This window comes from Lepisma saccharinum, chromosome 14 (genome assembly GCF_977018435.1).
Source record: "Lepisma saccharinum chromosome 14, izLepSacc3.1, whole genome shotgun sequence".
Taxonomy (NCBI): Eukaryota; Metazoa; Arthropoda; class Insecta; order Zygentoma; family Lepismatidae; genus Lepisma; species Lepisma saccharinum.
The window spans coordinates 73,479,617-73,500,898 of NC_139242.1; the positions used below are offsets into that span (position 1 = coordinate 73,479,617).

At 36.7% G+C, this 21,282-nt stretch overlaps 1 protein-coding gene across 1 annotated transcript in view; it reads left to right on the top strand.

Annotated features, from left to right (window-relative positions):
• LOC145999022 (uncharacterized) overlaps positions 1 to 18,588 on the top strand; it is a 35,673-nt gene extending 17,085 nt beyond the window's left edge. Inside the window, exons 4-5 of the mRNA XM_083135912.1 lie at positions 4,063 to 4,267; positions 15,191 to 18,588. Of these exons, the coding sequence (XP_082992038.1) occupies positions 4,063 to 4,267; positions 15,191 to 16,075 (1,090 nt within the window). The 3' untranslated portion in view covers positions 16,076 to 18,588. The remainder of the gene's footprint in view (positions 1 to 4,062; positions 4,268 to 15,190) is intronic.
• The last annotated feature ends 2,694 nt before the right edge of the window (positions 18,589 to 21,282 follow it).

Consider the following 21,282-nt stretch of genomic DNA (forward strand, 5'->3'; position numbering starts at 1 on the left):
AAATGTTGTCAGGATAATTTCAGTGCAGATCTGAGTTTGCCTATGACCAGTGTGGTATTTAAGAAATTTCCAGGGGGGGAGAAATTCTACTGACTGTCCAGGGACAGCATGAGATAATGACTTCAAGCCATATAACATATCCCCCTATGGATAAAATTTAGCAAGCAGAGGGGGGGGACACAAGTACCCAGAGGGGGGAATCCTCCCCATCCACCCTTACAAATACCACCCTGCCTATGACGCTGTGATGTTTAAGTAAATTGTTTATGTTAACGAAACCTTAACTGCTCCACACACCCTTTTCATTTAAAAACGGTATTCCTGGATGGTAGAGTGGTAATGTTGTCGCCTTGTAATGAAGGGATACAGAGTTTGATACCCGGTGGAGGCACAACGGATCCCACTTTAAACTGTAGGTCCAGCCCCGATAAGTTTGTCTATGCATGAAGTGGGCTCAGGAGCAGAACTCATTTGAAAATGGGACCCAAAGCCAACAGTAGAGTTACCACCTATTATCCCACATTGGTCTGGATTAAAATGTCGAACACATTTTTTTCTTTATTACACCTGGTAGAGTCTAAATCGTACATTGATCTACTCCTAGAAATAAGTAACCCCTCTCTTCTCTTCAAAACTTCTTGATCTCCAGCCCTGGATGAAGGTGTTTCCAGCACCCACCTACTCTCTCCCTGCACCATTAGCTAGTGCCGCAAGACCCGGAAAGAGTTCTGTGGATTCATTCCCCTCGAGTCAATTGAACAGCACTGATTTGGTCAACTGTGAAGTATGATTTTTAAACCTATGTGTTTCATACAAATTCCAGAAATAACACACATGACATTTTCTGGGATAACTGACAACACAACATTCACTGTAAATGAAGAAAAAAATATGTTTTTTACGTGGATTTAGTTCGAAAGAAACTGTGAAGCTGGAATGAGTAGCGGTCATGTGTTCCCCATGCCGAAGACAGAGCCGAAGATCTACGAAGAATGCCGAATGCTCCCTTTCCCTTTGTTTAGGGTGGTGGACATGGACACTGATTGTCACAGATTCTGATGGTCGTCTGCTGGTGGCTACCTAGTAGGACCACGACGAGGACACACGTCTCGTGGTTTTTACAACAGCTCTGCGACTACCTAAGAATAGTTTGAATAAAACTGTAAAAATAAATTGACGACATAAACATGGTTAATACTTCTACTTTGTAATGGAATAACTCATTCCCTTCATTCCATTGAATAACCGCCCATGCTATGCATAGACTTCCCATTTCATCCATGTTCTAACAGTAATTGGAGAGCTTGCCACAATTAACATCTTGTCCTTCTTCTGCACGGTCTTCCTAAAGTGACAAATTTAAATTTAAACTTGTCCCTCACCTTTCTTTTTATTGAGAAGAGGAGCATGATATGTGCCCTCGCCACCCATCTCCTTAATGAAGGGAAAGAGACTATGTAATTCTGGAGGAATTGTCTATATTTCCTAAACCATGAGATTTGTGGCTCTGATTTCTGCATGGACTCCTATTACAGAAACCAATACTGATCGCCAGGATGGATAAAAATCATGCCTTTTATTTTTTAAAAACTCATTTTTGTCGATTTTTTTATTTTTAAAAAACACACTTAAAATTGCTTTTGTGTTTTTTGGCACCATACATATAGATATATTTTTTTATAGAAAGGCTTTTTCTAGTAAAGGACCATGTAAAATGTTTGAACAGTTTGTTTAAAGCAAATAAAAGAAATATATGTTAACATACATTTTCTGATTTCTGATACTGTACCTACCATGGGAATTATTTGTTGAGTGTGTTAATGAAACTATACAGGATGTCCAAATTGAAACGCCCTAATTTCAAATACTTATATTGAACATAATATACAGGCAAGAACAGTTCTGCATACCACCACACAGTTTGCGCTTTTTCAGCATTGGTTGTCATTTTCACTTTTCACCCCCTGGAACGATACAAAATAAACGAATCCTTACTATTCATTACCTATTTAAAATTTCCACAGCTAAGCTACCATTTACCACCTACCACACTGTTCTTGCCTGTATATTATGTTTAATATAAGTATTTGAAATTAGGGCGTTTCAATTTGGACACCCTGTATAATAATTTCTGTAACTTTTCTTCCAGTGAAAATAAAGCATTATGGGTGTACTCTGTAATTGTAACTTAAAATATTAACTTAAATATTTCTACAGACTTTGTAGCTGCATTTGTATATTTTTTAATGGTAGTTTGGAAAATATTAGCTATCATGTTCATTTACAGTGTAATGATAATAACACTATTTATGGTATAACATGATTAGTATTTTGTATATTTTTCCACACAAAATGTTTGCTATTTTTGCCTATAAAAATTACTGAAGTTTAAATCGAGACAAATATGATTTAAGTCAATCCACCTTGCATTTCTATTACTCTTTCTGACTTCCAGGCTTGAAAATGGCAACAACTAAAAGTTGTTTTGACAATGTTGATAAGCATTGATTGATTTGCTTTATTGTACTTCGCTTTTTGTGCCACATTTGGCTAATTTGCCAATATTGGGATGAGTGGTGATATGATGAAATTGATGAATGGACACTCACAAATATCTACGCCGAATCCAGGATTTGAACTTGGGAATCCTGGCGTCGTAGCACAATGTGCTAACCTCTCTGCCACGGGGGTTGGCTGTTGATAAGTATTATTGTATAAATGTTCCACTCCTATTATAAGCATCAATTTACCAGAGTTTTGTCTTAAAATATTCAAGAATTACATCAGAATATAAAAATAGCTCTTCCTCATCCTTTGAAGCGATCCAGTCAGAGACCCATTTTTTGATATCTTCTGAAGAAGTGAACCGCGGTCCAATCAAATCGTTATTCATGCAATCAAACAAGTAGTAGTCCGAAGGAGCAACGTCTGGTGAATACGGCAGGTGGGGTAAAACTTCCCATCCGACATTTTCTAAATAGGTTTTGACCGGTTTTGCGACATGTGGGCGAGCGTTATCATGTTGAAAAATAAGTTTATCATATCTGTTCTCCCATTCTGGTCGTTTCCTGGCCAGAGCTTGCTTCAAACACATTAATTGTCGTCGATAACGTTCTCCATTAATAGTTTAACCCAGTTGCAGCAGCTCATAGTACACAACACCTTTCATATCCCACCATATGCACATCATAACCTTTGCACAGTGAATATCTCGTTTCGGTTTTGATGGACCTGGTTCATCTGGCTTCACCCAGGCCTTTTTTTGTTTCGGGTTCTCGTAATGGATCCACTTCTCATTGCCAGTAACAATGCGATGCAAAAACCCCTTTCTTTTCTGTCTTTGAAGCAACAATTCGCAAATGGTTTTTCGTCTTTAAACGTCTCTTGTCTTTCAATTCATGTGGAACCCAATGTGACATCTTTTGAATCGTTCCCATGGCTTTGAGGCGTTTGGAAACTGTTGTTTGATCAACGCCTAATGCTTCTGCAAGTTCTTCCTGCATTTGACACGAATCCTGATCGAGCAATGCTCTCAATTCTTCGTCTTCAAATTTTTTTGGCTGTCCAGGTCACTCTTGGTCTTCCAGGCCGAAATCACCACTTCTAAACCATGCAAACCACATCTGACACGTTCGCTCAGCTAGTACATGGTCACCATACACTTCCACCAAAATACGATGACTTTCGGTAGCACTTTTCTGCATGTTAAAGTAATGAAGCAGAACACCCCGCAAAAACACTTTATGTGGCACGAACTGCGCCATGTTCATTTGACTACAAAATGCTGTTGTTGACGCATCAATCAACTGCCCTATACTACGAACGATGCGCGCTGACAGGAGTTTTCAATGCATGTGTGGATACACGGAACTGTGGGACGATATGCTCGTTACACCATCTCTTGTCCAGGTGCATGAATTAATTCCTAGACCAAATGTAAATATATTTATGTACTATAGAGGGAAAAAAAGTTTTAACATTATTTCTGTGAACAGAAATGTTAATTTTAGTGCATCAGTCTCTGTCTTGCTTTCTCTATTACATATACATATATTTTTTCAGCTTCATCTACACAAAAGAAGCGGATATCAAAACAGTTGATGAAGCCATCAATGTATGTCGAGCTGCACATAAGTATATCATTCCAGATTTGATGGCCTGCTGCCGTGAATATATAATTATCAATGTAACAAGCTGGACTGTTTGGCCTGTGCTTCAGTTCGCTGTAGACTACAATGACAACATTCTCAAGGAATGTGCACTTGAGGTAAGCTGAAGAAGAGCGGAGGAAAAAGAGCCTATGCTTCTTTTGTATGATTAAATTTTTAAGTGCACCTAAATGCAAGAAGACAGACAGCATTGCAAGTCATACACAGTGCAAACATCTTTATAAATTGTAAATCAGTGAGGAGAATGTGCCAATATTTTTGCTGTAAATAGAAAGAGTTGTCGGAAAGTAATTTCTGAGGAATGCCTCTGGGTACAATAGGTGTCCTGCCGTATTATTCAAACTCCAGTTTAAAATAAATTCATCACTAAGGTTTCCCATATCATTTTTTTTTCAATCATTAAAGACACTGCAGTTCAATGCAAAATAAATTGAAGTAATCGAAATCTAATATTGCCTAATAAGTAGGCAATAAAATAGAATGTCATATTCAGGTTCTGATTAACATGCATGGAACATACAGCCTTTTGCCAAAAAAGTTTCAGTACTGTTGCTCTAGAGAATAAAATATTCATCTTTATCAACATCAACTAATGGTCTCTGTTTCCCATCAGAGCTGTGGCGGCGATTGGATTCCAAAACCAGGGGGTGGGGGCAAGGTGCCAAAACTGGGGGGGGGGGCAAAGACAGTATATTTCCCTTTGTATACAAGGTTTATCATAGTGCGGGGGAAAAAAAGAGGCAAAAAGTGGAAGGGCAATTGCCCCCCCTCCCCCATAATCACCACCACTGCATCAGAGTATTTACCTCAGCTGTTAATACACCACTGGTAGTGTCTCTGGAGATTTTGTAAGAAGCTGGAGAAAGCATCTCTGTATGCTCATCAGCCACTGCCGTTTAGATTGTTGAAATGACACCATGTTGCCTTTGGGGACAGTAATTTTTCAGTAGAGGAAATGAAACAAAATCACACTGGAGTTCTTTTATTTGGTTTTTAGCAAGAAGTTGTTGCAAATTCTCATCCTGCAAAACTGTTGTGTGCCCTGATATTATCATGCAACATGATACAAAGGCCAAGGGTTTGCAGGTCAGGAATTGTCTCTCTTCTGTAAGATTGTTATAGTCTGTTGCCAGAGGTCGGAAGTAGCGCGCTACTTGTAGCGTCGCTACTGTAGCTAGCTACAAAATTTGTAGCGGTAGCTGTAGTGGCGCTACATTTTGAAAATTGTAGTTGTAGCGGTAGCGAAGCTACAAAATTCCTGTAGTTGTAGCGAAAATTTCGCTACAGCTGCATTTTTCCTGAACATTTTGAGGTAATTTTGGAAAGCGGCAACGGCGTCAAAAATAAACTATAATATTGCTTACTTTTGCAAGAGACTCAAAAAGACAAAGTCCATTACATGCAAATACAGATAATCTAGATTATAAATATCTTTATAAAGCAGATTATAGATATCTGCGTAATTTATTTCATTAGCATCTGAATAATTCTAATATCCAGATAAGTAACTGGCATACATGAATATATTCCGGCTAATAGCCATTTATTTTATCTGCATCGCTATTTTGGGGAGAATCGTGCCTCATTTGCTACACCGCCAGGAAAAAAATACCCCGTTTGCGCCACCCCTTGAACAAATCCTGTGGATATCGATAACGTAACAGACAGCAAAATATCGATATTTACTGTGTAAAACTCAACTTACAGTGCAAAAATGAGGTATCCGTTTCCTACTAATCGGACAAAGCAATAGTGCCAGCAATCAATGGTTCAGTACGTTAACACCATTGATCATTGTCAGTGTATAGGATCACACCGGCAAGAAATTATTGTTACAAGAACGATAGTGATTCTGGAATTACAATTATTCTGGTCATGATGTTTGTTCGCAAATTTTAAAATAACAATATGTTTAGAACACTCTGATATAAACATCAGTTTACTCAATATATTTTATCATATTGTAAAAAGAACGTACAAGTTATTGACTTTCCTGCAGAAATGACAATTTTCTTTGTTAATACAGTTTTCAAATTTATGGGTATTTCCTACTTTTGCGTCCCTTTTCTGTAACTTTTTCTAATCATGGCAATGAGGATGCATTGTTTATTTAGTTATTTTCTTATCTATGGCAGTTTTCTGCCACTTTTGACTAATTGTGAGAACGAGGAAGAATGATGAATGATGAGCAGAGTGGGGGAATGGAGGAGCAGGAGGTGCCCATCCTCCCAACTAGGCATCTTTCCTACTATTTGTTTTTTTAGTCCACTTTATGCACAGATCAGCTGATCGAGTCTGATACGAACCACCATGTAGCCTACCCTCCACTGGGTATCGCACCTGAGGCCCTTTGAATACAAGGTGACAATTACAATTTTCACTGTGTCGTCGGGGAAGCATTTTCAATGGAAAAACTTAAAGAAATTGCTCCACCTGTTTCTCATTTATACCATTAGAAGCTCAAGGTTCGAGCAAATATCCGCCATCCCATATAATGTCAGTGTCCCTTCATCAATATCATCACTCATATTCATATTCACAATTAACCAAAAGTTAATAATAATAAACCAAATCAGTCAGTAGTTGGATCATCCACAACAATGATGTATACTGTTGTGCAGAGGCGCTTATGATTCAGGTAGGTTTTTTAATGACTTGCGTCATGCAGAAAGGTATAAAAAAAGGTATAAAACACCAGAGTTCAAAACATTTGAGGCATAGTGAGGGATCTAATTTTCTAGCTAAAACATACATGGATGATGTTTTATTGAAAACCCAGCTGACTTCAGGCAAATAAACAATACCTGTGGTGACTAATACCATAAGTAAATTATTAAGCAAGAAAGGACTGACCCTACCTTCGGACTTGGCGTTCCCACCCGAAATGTCCATGCTACACCACTGAAGTCCAGATCCAGATCATCCATTAAGAAGGAAGTCGATATAGAAGAATATTCAAATCAAGAAAAGAAATAATAAAAAGCATATTGAGATGAAAATTGACTGTGAATGAAAATTACAGAAGAATGTAGCTTATCATGTAAATATTCTTATTCCATGTATCCTGTGTTTGAATAATATATACGTTTAAACGTCTCCATTGGAAGGCATCCTGTCTGGTTTCGTTGTCTACAAAGAACCGTACCCTGTAGATATTCTAGCTGAGATTTAAAATTAAGATTTATGTACCTTTGCACAAATGGAGGTAGCATTAAATAAATGGCGACCAACCTTTGGGGCTAGAGAATTAGGAACCAGACTGTGAAGAGAGAAAGTATAACTGAAAATGGAGGAAAAGGATAAAGATGGAAATGAGAATATAGAAGCTACAATGAAGGAAGACTGAGAGAAAAGGGAAACTTTCAGTTGTGGAGAGGAAGGAAACAAGGAAGAAATTATTGCATGTACTACATGTAAGTAAACAAGACTGGATGTGCGAAGGAATAAGAAAGAAAAAATATATATCAATAAGCGAAAGGGAAGGAGGCTACATATGTAAGAACTGCAAAAAAGAAAGGTTGAAAGAAAAACAAAAGAAAACAGAAGAAATTAATATAATAGAATTGTTTCAAAGAATGTCAATGCAGATGGAAGTCAACGCCACAAGATTTAAAGAGAATAAAAGTTCAAAGAAAGTAATAAGAAACTAAAATATATGATAGAAGAAGGAAGAAGAGAAAGTAAAGAAATGTACATTAGAATAGCTAATGCCTGTGAAGAAAACAAAAACGTTTTGGAGATGAGAATTAATTAAACAAACCTGATGAGCGAAGATGAAGTGGCAAAACTCAGAAAGGAAAGTAAACATCTCGAAGAAGTCCATGAAAAATTGGATGTAACCAATAAGAAAACAATCAGCTTGGAAAGGAAAACCATGGAAAATAAATGCCAGATAGAAGAGGTAACTTTCAAAATTGATGAAGTAGAAAACAAGATGGGGAAAACAATGTTGATACTAGAAAAGGAGAGTCTCGATAAAAATAATGGAACTGAAAATGAAATGTTGAGATTTAGAGAGGAAAACATATGACAGAGTTATGAAGTCCAGGGCGAATTGGAAGCAAACAATAAGAAAAACACTCCATCTTGAGAAGAAAATTGTCGAAAATGTCTCTAAACTAAATGTAATCGCAGCTAAGCTAAACAAAAGGGAAAAGGAAATAGATAAAATGGTGAACGAAGGAAGGGAACAATTGAACTATACAGCTTTCAGAACAAATAAAATAGAAAAGAAAGTGGAAGAAATGGAGGAGGAGCTAGGAAAGCTATTGACTCAAGAAAAGGTGGCGAGACTTAGTTTTCAAAACAGTGACCAAGATGAGACTCATTTCAAGAAAGTGATAAAGGGTGAGAGTTCTAGCGATGAATCTACAACAGAAGAAGGAGGAATATAAAGATCCCAAACAATGAAGGAAGAGAAAAGGAAAGAGTAGTGAAGATGGAAACAATAACAAAAGATTCTTAGCTATATTAGATAAAGAATACCAAGGGAGTGAAAAGTATAAAACTAGGATACCTAGACCCCAAGACTTGCAGTACCTACCAAAGTTTAACACGAACATATCGGAGAAGTGCCCAAAGAAATTTCTGAAGGAACTCACTACAAGTGTCCCGACTCATGAGGATTCCAGAACACATTATCCTAAGCATTATAGAAACATGTTTCAAGCAGTCTGCAGTGGGATGGTATCAACTAAATCAGCACAAGTGTCAAATTTTAAAGAATTTAGCAGAAAATTCCTGAATTATTACTGGAGTGAGGACATAAAAGAAAGGCAGTTAGAAGTTTTGAAGAGGAAATATATAGATTGGTCCAAAATAAACAGCCTAGAAGAACATACATGTGAGCCTTTAAGGAGTTTTAAAAATCTGAAGAAAGAATGCAGCGAAGAAGAACTGGTTAAACTAGCTGTACAAACATTGCCTTTGAGAATACAGAGCTATAGCGGCAGCAAAGATAAAACAAGTAGACGACTTGATAGATTACCTGAGGACTGAAGACATACTGAGTAAAACCCAGATCTCGTGGAACAAAGAAAGGAACGACAGAGAAGGGAGACCTTACCAGAAGAGACAGCATATAGAAGATGAGCGTTGTCAGGAGCCTAAGTTTCGAAGAGAGGAATTTGGTGTGAGGCATGTGGAAATAAACAACCCACAACGAGACAGAGAAAGAGGAAACTCGGGAGGAATTGACATTAACAATGAGAGGAATCACGAGTCTGCTGAAGAGAGAAGGACAGATAGAAGATATCGAAGCTCATGGAGAAATTGCAGAGGTCATAATAACTTTAGGCGATATGGCGGAGGAGGAAACCCAAGATGGAGAAATGAGTGAGATGAGAGTCAATACCAGGGACATACCTTGAATGAAGATGATGAAAGACAAAATGCACCATTGGAAGAAGAAAGAAACAGCAATAGAGCTGACGAGCAATTACTTTAACGACAAGAGAAGGTTTCCGGAAAGATTGCAGGAAGAAGATCGCCGAAACCCACCAGAAGAATGGCAAAGTGATGAAAATATAGTAATATCATTAAACTGTAAATAGAAGTAATCTATATGTAAATATTAGTAAATAGAAGAAATTATAGTTGATCAAAGAATCTATATAGATAAAACAGAGATTATGTTCAAAGAGGAAAGTATATGTTGAGAAGTTAAATAGAGGCCAAAAGATTATTCAGATACGATACTCACAAGCTCACTTGAAAACATCGGACAAGGATAAGAATAAGATTAGTAATTGCCGTAAAAAAGGGAATGTAAAATCATAGGAACTGTTGCTGGGAAGATGAATCTCCCAATAAGTTTGACTGATGACTCAACCTTACCAAAAAGCTGGATGTGTAATGCCAATGGTGGAAAAATGGAAATGTACATTAAAAATGAGAATCTTGTGTATAAGACGAAGAGTAACATATGAGATAGAAATGAATACTGAAAATGAAAGATAATTATAATGCATATGTCAATGATACATGAGATGAAGATGATGCACGAAAGAATGCCTCCGAAGTAGAGACAAAAGAAGCGAAAAATGTGCTATTGAAATGTAGAAATTCATTTATTAAGAGCATAGACCTTAATGTATGTCAGTCATGTACATAAAAAGACTTATATTTGACGATAAGAAAAGAGTTGAGTGTTACAGAAACTATAAAAATAGAGCATCTTAGGATAGACAAAAGAGTAAAAACGTGCCAGTTCCTGAAAAGAAAGCAAAGAAATAAAAACCAAGCGAAGATGATATGAATGCTAAATAGAGTTTGTGAAGAGAAGAGCTGTGCATACATAGAGAGTTTTGTGAATCCAATGTGAAGATTGAAGAAGATCGAAGAATAGATGAAGGAAAGAAGAAATTTAGAACGAAGATTTAAACATAGATGTACGTACATGTAAATTAGGAAGAAGAAAATGTTTTCTATCTTCATATATTATGATGACATTTTTTTATGGCAAACAGGGGGAATATTGTGTTACATACCCAATTGGACCAAGTAATGTAAATAGTTTGCCAAAAAGGAATAGAGATGGCAGCACCAGGCATGCAAGATTAAGAAGTAGCATAATATATGTGAATAACTTTATAAATAAGAACAAAGCAAATTGGAAAGATGAAAAACAATAGAATCTATTATAATTTGATTTTGATTTGACTTGATTTAGTTTATTTTACTTCGTGTTTTGTGCCTCTTGGCTATTTGTGAAGATGAGAATGAGTGATGAATGGACATTCACAAACAACCAATCCCGAGCAGGATTTGAACCCGGGACCCTTGGCATCGCAGCACGATGTGCTAACCACTTGGCCACAGGGTTCGGCAGAATCTATTATAAGAAGACAAAGAATAAATATAAAATAAATAAATTAATGTATATACTTGATAAAGCAAACTAGTGATCATATGTAAATTGATCAGAAAACTAAAGAAGTCAAAGCACTGCTACAAATTTGTGTCTTTGAACAGATCTTGAATCTGTCTGATTTGATTTACCTATCCAATAGTGGAAATTTTGTTTAACCCAGTGGCGGCACGTTCTAGTCGATGCCCCACAGCACTTTTGGTTGCACATTTCAGCCGTGGCACCTACTTGGATGCGCGTGTCAATCGATTGGCACCAAGTACACCCTAGGTTGGACATATTTAGTGTTGGCACGTTCCAATCGCAGCCACAAGGAAGGAAATTAGTATAATTCCCAAAGCCTAAGGGAAAAAGCTGTAAGAAGGATAAAGTAATCCCCAAATCGTAGGAAAAGTGGAAATAGAAGGAAATTAAGAGGAAAGTCCATATCCAAACCATCTACGAAGAAGGAAGTCCAGATCCAGATCATCCACTAAGAAGGAAGTCCATATAGAAGTATATTCAAATCGAGAAAAGAAATAATAAAAAGCATTTTGAGATGAAAATTGACTGTGAATGAAAATTACAGAAGAATGTAGCTTATCATGTAAATATTCTTACTCCATGTATCCTGTGTTCGAATAATATGAGGGTTGGGGAGTAAGTCATGGCAACCCAGTAATATTTCGATAATCGAAGGATGTATTAAAAATAGGTTATATACAACTGAAAGAGTATCCATTATGGATATTTTGTTGATAGGAATAATAAAAGAAAACACAAGCAACCCTGTGACATACACATGTATTCATGCACATGTTACAAAAACTTGTCTGATTATGACAAACCTTCGAAATGATCTCCCGCATTGTCCACAGCACGCTGCCATCGGTGTGGAAGACATCGAATACCATCGGCAGCACCATCCTCTGTTGCCCGCCTGACCGCTCATTGTCGTGGTTGATTGGCATCCTCTCTGAAAAGCTGCTACCCATCTTGCGACAGTTCAATATGGCAGGGTGTTATTCCCTAATGCTTCTACCAATTCTTGATGACACTCACTTGCATTTCTCCCCCCGAGAACAGCCACTTTGATGTACGATTGCTGTTCCAATCTGGTCACTTCCATCTTACACCACGACTAACTCACAAACTGTTTTCCGATCACCAGTACAACACACAGAGCCATCTCTTGACCAGCACGTAAAGTACTGGTGTCAGGTTTCCTCCCGCAGTCTCCATTTTCCATCCACCATTGCACATAATTAAAATATTACTGGGTTGCCATGACTTAATCCCCAACCCTCGTATATACGTTTAAACGTCTCCATTGGATGGCATCCTGTCTGGTTTCATTGTCTACAAAAGAACCCTACCCTGTAGATATTCTAGCTGAGGTTTAAAATTAAGATTTATGTACCTTTGCACAAATGGAGGTAGCATCTTCGTCATGATGCATCCCTCCTTGGCTACTCACTGGGAATTTCTTGAATTCTGGGAATTTTGCATGAATTATTATTAGCTCCGGGAATTATGCATGGATTCTGCTTAAATTTTTCTCAGAAGACGTGAAAAATTGCAACTTTTAGTAATCCAAATCCCATTCAATTTATACGTATTTATTAATGCCCTGAGGCAAGTTTTTCACAGTATAGTTTTTACTTTTATCGAGGAAGGAAAAGAAAACTGCGTGAAAAATAAAACAGAATTTTCTCAATATGTTTACTTTGTTAATGACCTTAGCAGAACAATATATCTTACAAGTGGAAGATTATTGCAAGGTAAGATATCTTTGACGTGATTACGTAAATTTGAAATTTTTATACAATTAACAATTTTTCGTAGATTACTATATCCGTAACATTTGTGACTTGTGTTAGTAGATGCATTTCTAGTCTGAGTACCCGAAATGGCATGCCACACCTTTTAAATAAAGGGCTATATACTGTTCGATTGAATTGAATTAGAATATTTGGATACATTGGAATCGCACAAACCTTTACATTGTTAATATAATGTTGAAATAGAGAAAACATCTGCTTGCACCCTTGAATTTTTGGAAAGTTTGCCTTGAAAACCGGGAATTGTACTTGAATTTCATCATGATCCTAGAGTGGCCACCCTGTATAGGCACAAAAAATTACTAGTGACTCACTTCAGGGCTCATGTAACATTGAAAAAACACACATCTGTGAACATTATTTAAGGTACAGTGTGTTCACAAAGTCACAAAATTCATGGCGACACTGTCTGAGATAAAATCATTCCAGCAGGTGCAAACACAATGATTTTATCCCAGTCAGACATTTAATAGTTAAAGTAAACCAGTTATTTAATATTCCACTTTCTTTTTATTGTTTTTTGATAGTGGTTATTAAGACTTGTATTGTTAAATGCTAGTGTTGATTTCCTGCTGCTGCCATGGTGCATAGTATGTACACTCACCTCAATTAGCACTCCGGCAGTTTGTTTCTTTATACAGCACAGTTGCAGAAGATACATTTCAATCTACAGGTGTATCAATAAATGCCTTATAAAACAGACCTCATTACTAACTTCGGTGACCCTGTACCAGTTTGAAAACCTTAGCATTGGATTAGAAGATATGCATGTTTGTGCCATATACACAAAACAGTAAAAGATGAATGGTTGTGAGTGAATTACATAACAGTGATATTTCACAAGTAACACATGGAACATTACTCACAGACTAGTGGGAGCCATGGTTCTCCTTTAAGGGTTTTTTTTGTCAACCAATCCTTATTGTTGATCATTTCAGCTTTATGGAGAAAACTAATGCTTTATTATCAACTAGCTGATTGCTCGGTGATGCCCGGATATTTATTTATCCCAATCTTCTATTAGACCAGAATATAATGAATTCTAACTATAGTGTAAAATGAACTTGGAGTTGAACAGCATTGGAAGTGTTACTATTCATCTCAGCGGCCCTGAAAACTATGGATTCCACTATTATTGGTCGTTTTACATGTCACCCCCTTACCACCCCAACCCCTAGGGGTGCCAGGGGTGTCTTGGAGTTGAATGGCATTTGGAGTGTCACTATTCATCATAGCAACCCCGAAAACTATGGATTCCACACTAATATTGGTTGTATTCAATTATTTTTACATGTCATCTCCTTCCTATCCCCACCCCTAGGGTGCCAGGGGTGTCTTGGAGTTGAATGGCATTGCGAGTGTCACTATTCATCTTAGTGACCCCGAAAACTATGGATTCCACACTAATATTGGACATTTTCGATTATTTTTACATGTCAACCCCTTCCCACCCCCAGTCCTAGGGGTGTCTTGGAGTTGAATTGCATTGGGAGTGAAAACTATGGGTTCCACACTAATATCGGCCGTTTTTTATTATTTTTACATGTCACCCCCTTCCCATCCCCACCCCTAGGGGTGCCAGGGGTGTCTTGGAGTTGAACAGCATTTGGAGAGTCACTATTCATCTTAGCGACCCTGACAATTATGGATTCCATACTAATATCGGTCGTTTTACATGTCACCCCCTTCCCATCCCCACCCTTAGGTGTGCCAGGGGTGTCTTGGAGTTGAATGGCATTGGGAGTGTCACTATTCATCTTAGTGACCCCGACAACTATGGATTCCACAATAATATCGGTCGTTTTTTTATTATTTTTTCATGCCACCCCCTTCCCACCCCCACCCCCAGGTGTGCCAGTGGTGTCTAACCCCCACAGTATTTTGTACAGATACGTGTACCAAGTTTGGTTGAAATCGCTCCAGGCGTTCGAAAGTTATGCCGGAACAAACACACATCCATTTATATATATAATATAAAAAATAAATATAAAGAATAGAAAAAAATGATTAACATTCTGAATATGCTGGAAATATTCAGAAAATTCAGATTTCTTGTGTATAAAAAATAAATACCAAAGGTTGAAAAAAAGATGTAGAAAATAGAATAAATATGTGGCAACAGCAGGAAGATCTGGGAACTCATAAATTCATGTGTTTCATCATCACGAAGAATCTTTGATATAGTTCAGTGCTCTTTCTTGATAGGCATTAATATTTACCATTTGAAGTGCAGATACAAACAAGATGCATTTGTGAAATGCAACTAGTTCAAGTGCACTATTGCTCTCTTAATACTAACTTAAAGTTGGTAAAAATCTATTTTCTCTTTGTAGGTTATCAGCGCAAATCCAAAATCGTGCTTTGGAAGTTCAAGATTTGATTGCATAAGTTTCAATGCTCTGGAATCTGTTTTGGATTGTGAAAACTTAAATATGGATTCAGAATTGATACTCTTTAATGCCATCCAGCAATGGGCGAAAAGAGAATGTTGCTGCCAAGGTCTCCCTCCGTCCCAGGAAAATGTGAGAAATGTTTTGAAAGGAGCTTGGAAAAAAATAAGGTACCTTACACTAACACCAGAACAGTTTGCCTCTAGCCAAGGAGGAGATTTTGATTTGTTAACACCACTAGAGGTCAATTCTGTCTTTTTAGCTATGCATGGAAATGAACAGTCCAGCAGACTTGATTTGATCAACACAAATAAATCAAAAAGAAGAAAGTTGGGCACAGAAATTCCGAGAGATACCCATATCTTTCATTTGTCATTATTAGCTCCTCATTTCTACAAGTGCCAAGGGAAGACAAGTATCAGAGAAAGTTTTGTCGTTGATTCTGACCTTTGTGTGGATCATTTAGTATTTCCTACTCAAATGAATGCGAGTGTTTCCAAGGATTGTGAAATGTTACAATGGAAACGAATTGACACCTGCTACAATGAAATTATGAAAGTAACTTGTAGCACATCAGCAAATGTAACAAATGTAATTAGAACTAGTTGTGCATGGAATGGTGATTATAATTTGAAATTGTGTTCAAGGCACACCTCTCGTGTCTCATGTACTTGCATTCGTTTAGTGAAAGGGGATAAAATAGATATTACAATTGAGCTATATACTCCGGGATGGTATCCACTCACCTTAATATCATCTCTTAGATTTGTAACAGAAGGAAGTAGTTCGGCATGTAAGACACATTGCTTTCTTAAAAGTGTTGGGTAGATCCAAGTTGTAACCCCTTGTACCCTCATAAAATAATTTGGCAGGTGCAAGGTGCCACCGTTTAAAGAACCTATTCTCTTAATAGGTCAACACAAAAAGTTTATATTGTTTACAAACATTATATTTCTTTCCAAAATAATTCAAACCACTGTAAACCTTTTCTTATACATTGTGGTACTAGTTAGTTCACTTAATCACTTGATCTGTGCTTTGGAAACCTTTTCAAACAAATGAAAATTCTGTAAAATGAGAGTGAAACAATGGAATAACATAAAGTCTGGTTTCGGAAAATGCACACTGCAGGCTAATGCCCCTTTGTGTCCCAGGGGGTTACACTTTTCTAAAGAAGTAGGCAGTTGGTTGATAAGATATAAATCTGTCTTATAAGAGTATGTGTCTGACCTTCCAAATTTTTGGAATCAAATCAGAATGCACATGCATTATAATGAAAGTAGTTTTGCAAAGTTTGGTATTATCATGTAAATTGTGTTTCATGTTGTTATTGAGCCAGCATATGTGTACAACACACTTTTTTTTGTCTAACCTATGGTCACTTCTCACAAATTAAAGGGTGGGGAAAAAGTTCGGAGAATTTTTAAAAATTCCTCACCAGCATAAAACTGCTCTATAAATATATAAATCTAAATAACTAGCTTTTCAAAAAATGTTATTACACTAGTAATAACAACAACAAAAAATAAAATTACTGTAATCAGTACATTTGCAAAGTAGTCTCCAAAAATTACTGACAGTGCTTGCACACTCTTGGACAGTAATTTCATCCCATGCATGTCATAAAGCTATTTTGAGTGCATCCACTGATTTGAATGGAACATGAGAAATCTTCTCCACCAAAATCAACCACACGGAGTAACCCATGGCATTCAATTCAGGCAAATTTGAAAGCCAAATGTCCTTGCCCTAAAAACCATGAAACAGCTCTTCACACATTGCAACTGTTGATTGAGCTGAATGTGCCAGAGCCTTGTCTTGCTGAAGTATGAATATTTTTTTTGTTGAAGTGTTCTGCTGTCCTTGGCTCCAAAATGTCACAGATAATGATTTGCTGATAACGCAAGCAGTGTTAGTTTTGACATTCTATTTAATTATTCTGTTTAATGAACACCCAGGATGGTTTTTTCATTGCACAAATGCTGCCCCAAGCCATCCCAGAGTATTGAAAATGATGGCGAGCAACAGCTTATACAGCATCAGAATTCATCCGTCCCTTCTTCAGGAATTGGGGGTGGTCTTGATGGCTGTGCACATGCTCCACGGTGAAATTTTTTATCAATAAAAATAACTTTTTGCAAACAATCACCAACAGAAGCAAACAACGTGCTTTATCCAACTGCTTTTGTTTCATTTCATAGCTGTGGAAGTGAACATGATCACACTTGCTAATGTAAAATTAAGTGAGGAATTTTAAAAAGAGTGAACTTTGTTTTTAGTTATTTTTCTCGTTATTTAAATTTAAAAACAGTGAACTTTTTTAATGTTGTATGTAAAAAATCAAAGTCTCGGAACCCTGTTTAATAGGTGGCATATAAAACATGCCTGAATAATAATAACTGCCATTTTTTAATTTTAAAACTTAAAAATAGTAAAATGTAAAGAGATGATAATAAAAAATAAGAATGAATGTATATACATATATTTTCTTTTTACGTCACATTTTAACATGGAATCTATATATTTCAATGTATTCATTCATTAATGGAAATTTATGTTAGCCGAGTTTGTTATTATTTTTATTTTTTTGATCCTGGGGAATATTTTGAGTATATAATGTGACATTCTTGTATTTGTCTTGTTCAGGTTAGCAATTAATGTAAAATGTAAGTATATTTTTACAAAATTTAATCAAAACCAGCTGTTTTTGTACAAACATATGTCATGCTCAATTTTTACATTTTCCCCCATTTTAAGTTTTTCAGCTTGGTCCCCTGAAAATTGCAAAAATTAAGGTTGCGCTTTCCTGTTAATAAAAGATTAGTTTCATATCCCATCCTTGGTTGCACAGAAATTGGCAGAAATATACTGGTTAATATGAGATGCATGTGATCATCTGGTCCTTCATTGTCAGCAAATGTGTAATATTTCTGGCAGGATTTTGATCCAGCAAAAAGAGGACGTCTTGTAACCCTAACAATATTGAAACATCTTGACTGATTTTGTTCGAATGCAATACCAGGTACATAGCTGATATGAAAATTGCAGATCAAAATATCTAATTTTAAGGCGACTTGGCCCCATATTTGACACTTTGGCCCTCTCCAACCATGCGCTATATTTCGAAGTCCGCAATAACAAACTTTATCCTATCAGATTCCCCAGAAGTTACCAAGAGTATTGTTTCTTAATCTCAATCTCTAAATAGTGTTATAGAGATTTGAAAATATCAGTAAAAGGTACAATTTTTTTCGACTGCCATCTTGAAAGATATTTATTGATTTCGCTCAAATGCTACAGCAGAGTCAACGTATCTAGTGGCTTTCTGAATTTCAGCTTAACCTCTAAATTTGCTTAATTTAACCTCTAAATTTGCTTAATTTATCATCGACACAAAATTGACAATGCCTCCATTTCATCTCTCATCCCTCCTAAACTTGTACTACATTATGAAATTTTCATTAAAAATTTTTATAGCTCAAGTGATGCAATAAAGTTTCTGAGATTTCCATTTCTTATTCCACTAGAATGTAATCTAGACAAAAAGTGTAGAATTTGAAGCTCTGCAAGGTAGAGAAACACTGGTTTTTGTCTACCAGTCTTCAAACGTGTGGACTGATGGTTATCAGTTGCAATATCTGAGGTATCTATATCGTATTAAAATTTGAACTCGAAAGTTTGAAATTTGTGGTGGTCATTGTAGACAGAACATTTGTGACATGGCCTCCAGTAACAACCTAAATTACACAGTATATTTTAAAAGTTTCATTGCACATTTGTGGTACCTAACATAGGTAAAATCGATTTTTCATTCATCATCTCGAAACATGCCATATGATTTCACTCAAATGCAACAACTTTTCAACCTCCAAGGTGTTTTATTGCAGAAGGGTCATTCCATGTCAAACAAAGTCCTCAACCTTACAGTTTTTGATTCATTTGAAATTTGGCATAGTAAAAGAGTCATCTTAGGTAGGAACCCATGCAGAGTTTCAGATAAATGTCTTGTATTTCCAAAATTATGGACATGAAAATTGTGTTATTTTGACCATTTTTTTACCATCTTGTTGGTTTTAACCCTTAACCAGGCAACCAGTATTTATCTGACATTGTAGCTCATATTTTTTATCACATACTCCAAACGATACTTCCTGCGACCATGATATTTTTTGGCTTTGTTTGGCTCCCTCTTTATTCATCTTTCACAACATTTGACTTGCTTTGAGTAAGAAGGTGGAGTGATAAAAAATATTTTCCATTTCAGTTATGTAAAAGGGGTAAGCAGTGTCTGTTGGACACAGTGTACAATTTACATGTAAAGTTGTCTTCCTGACTTTTTTTGTTTGTTTTTTTTCTTTTTTCGTTTGTTTTTTCTTTTTTGTTCATCAAATTTGTGCTACTGGTTCATGTAAAAGGAGATGACACTTGTGCCCCTTGGGAAAAGTCGTATACAGAAACAGTGTTGCAACAAATGCAACCTGTCTGTGTGCAATGAACATAGCAAAGTAACTCTCCTATGTAAGAAGTGTAAACAGTATAAGGTACAACATGTAAACACAACAAGTGTTTTTTCCCAATGTTTTTGTATTAATCGTGCAGATAGTTATTGCAGCATTATTTTCATTCGAAGATATGTAAACACGTAAACAAAACTTGAAATATTACTTTTATATGTATTAACAAGTGTTTAATGAATAAAGAATAAAAATATATTATTTAACAAGACACCACTTAGAAATTATTATTAATGCTAAAATACAAAGAATCTTGAAATAATTTATCTTCCATTGGAACAATTTCCTAATATTACATCTTAACCCATACAGCACCCACATATCCAGGAGTCTTCTAATGGACATCTTCTGGATATTTGTGCCGAAATTCTGGATATCCATAGGATGTCCCGGAATGTCCAGTACACGTCTGTAGGACGTCCTCTGGATATCCCTATGTCTGTCCAGGGGATGTCCATAGAATATGCAGGAAGGACATATTTTGGACATTTTGTGGATCATTTTTGGATGTGTTTGGGACATGTTTGAACATGTTTTGGACATCCTGTGGATCATTTTTGGATGTGTTTTGGACATATTTTGGTCACGGGTTCACATGATAGGGACATTATCTGGATGTTTTATTATATCATTGTGGATAAGGACATATTCTGGACTAAAATTGTACCTAATCTGGACATTATGCTGATATTTTTCGCACATACTTTGGATACGAAAACAATATTCCTGGATTAGAATTACACATTTCGAAGACCTCGAGTACACATATGCTTATAACAAGCACTCCACACACACACACACACACACACACACACACACACACACACACACACACACACACACACACACACACACACACACACACACACACACACACACACACACACACACACACACAAAATATCTCTCTCTCTCTCTCTCTCTCTCTCTCTCTCTCTCTCTCTTTCACTCACTCACTCACTCACACACATGCACTTTTGAACATGTATCTACACATCTGAAAAGTACTTTGTATTCACACGCATAAGCAGAGCTTATTCTTCACTACCATGCAAGGCAACGTCCTCACACAAACTGCCGTTGTGTTTGAGATGAGAGACGACAAAGAGAGCCTCGTGGCAACTTTCACCTGCTTAGCGTGCATGCGTGACTCGCTGAAAAGACAATGGGCCTACGGAAAATGCAATTCCTGTGGGAGATGTGGTTAATTTATGATTTATTACTGTATAACAGAGTTTGAGTGCTAACACAATTGAGACTAGATACTATGACTGAATCTTTACATGGATATCACAACATTTATGTCAAATTTGTGATAACACGTGGACGTAAAACCACATATCCCATAAATATCCAGAACGGGACATCCTATGGATATCCACAACAGTAGATTCTCTGGATATCTATCTTTCAATAGAAGGAAAAGATGCATTTAAACAACACAGTGTCTGATGGACACTACTTGCGCGGATACCAGGGACGTTGTTAGAGGGGGCAGAGCCCCCCCCCCCTACATGGCCA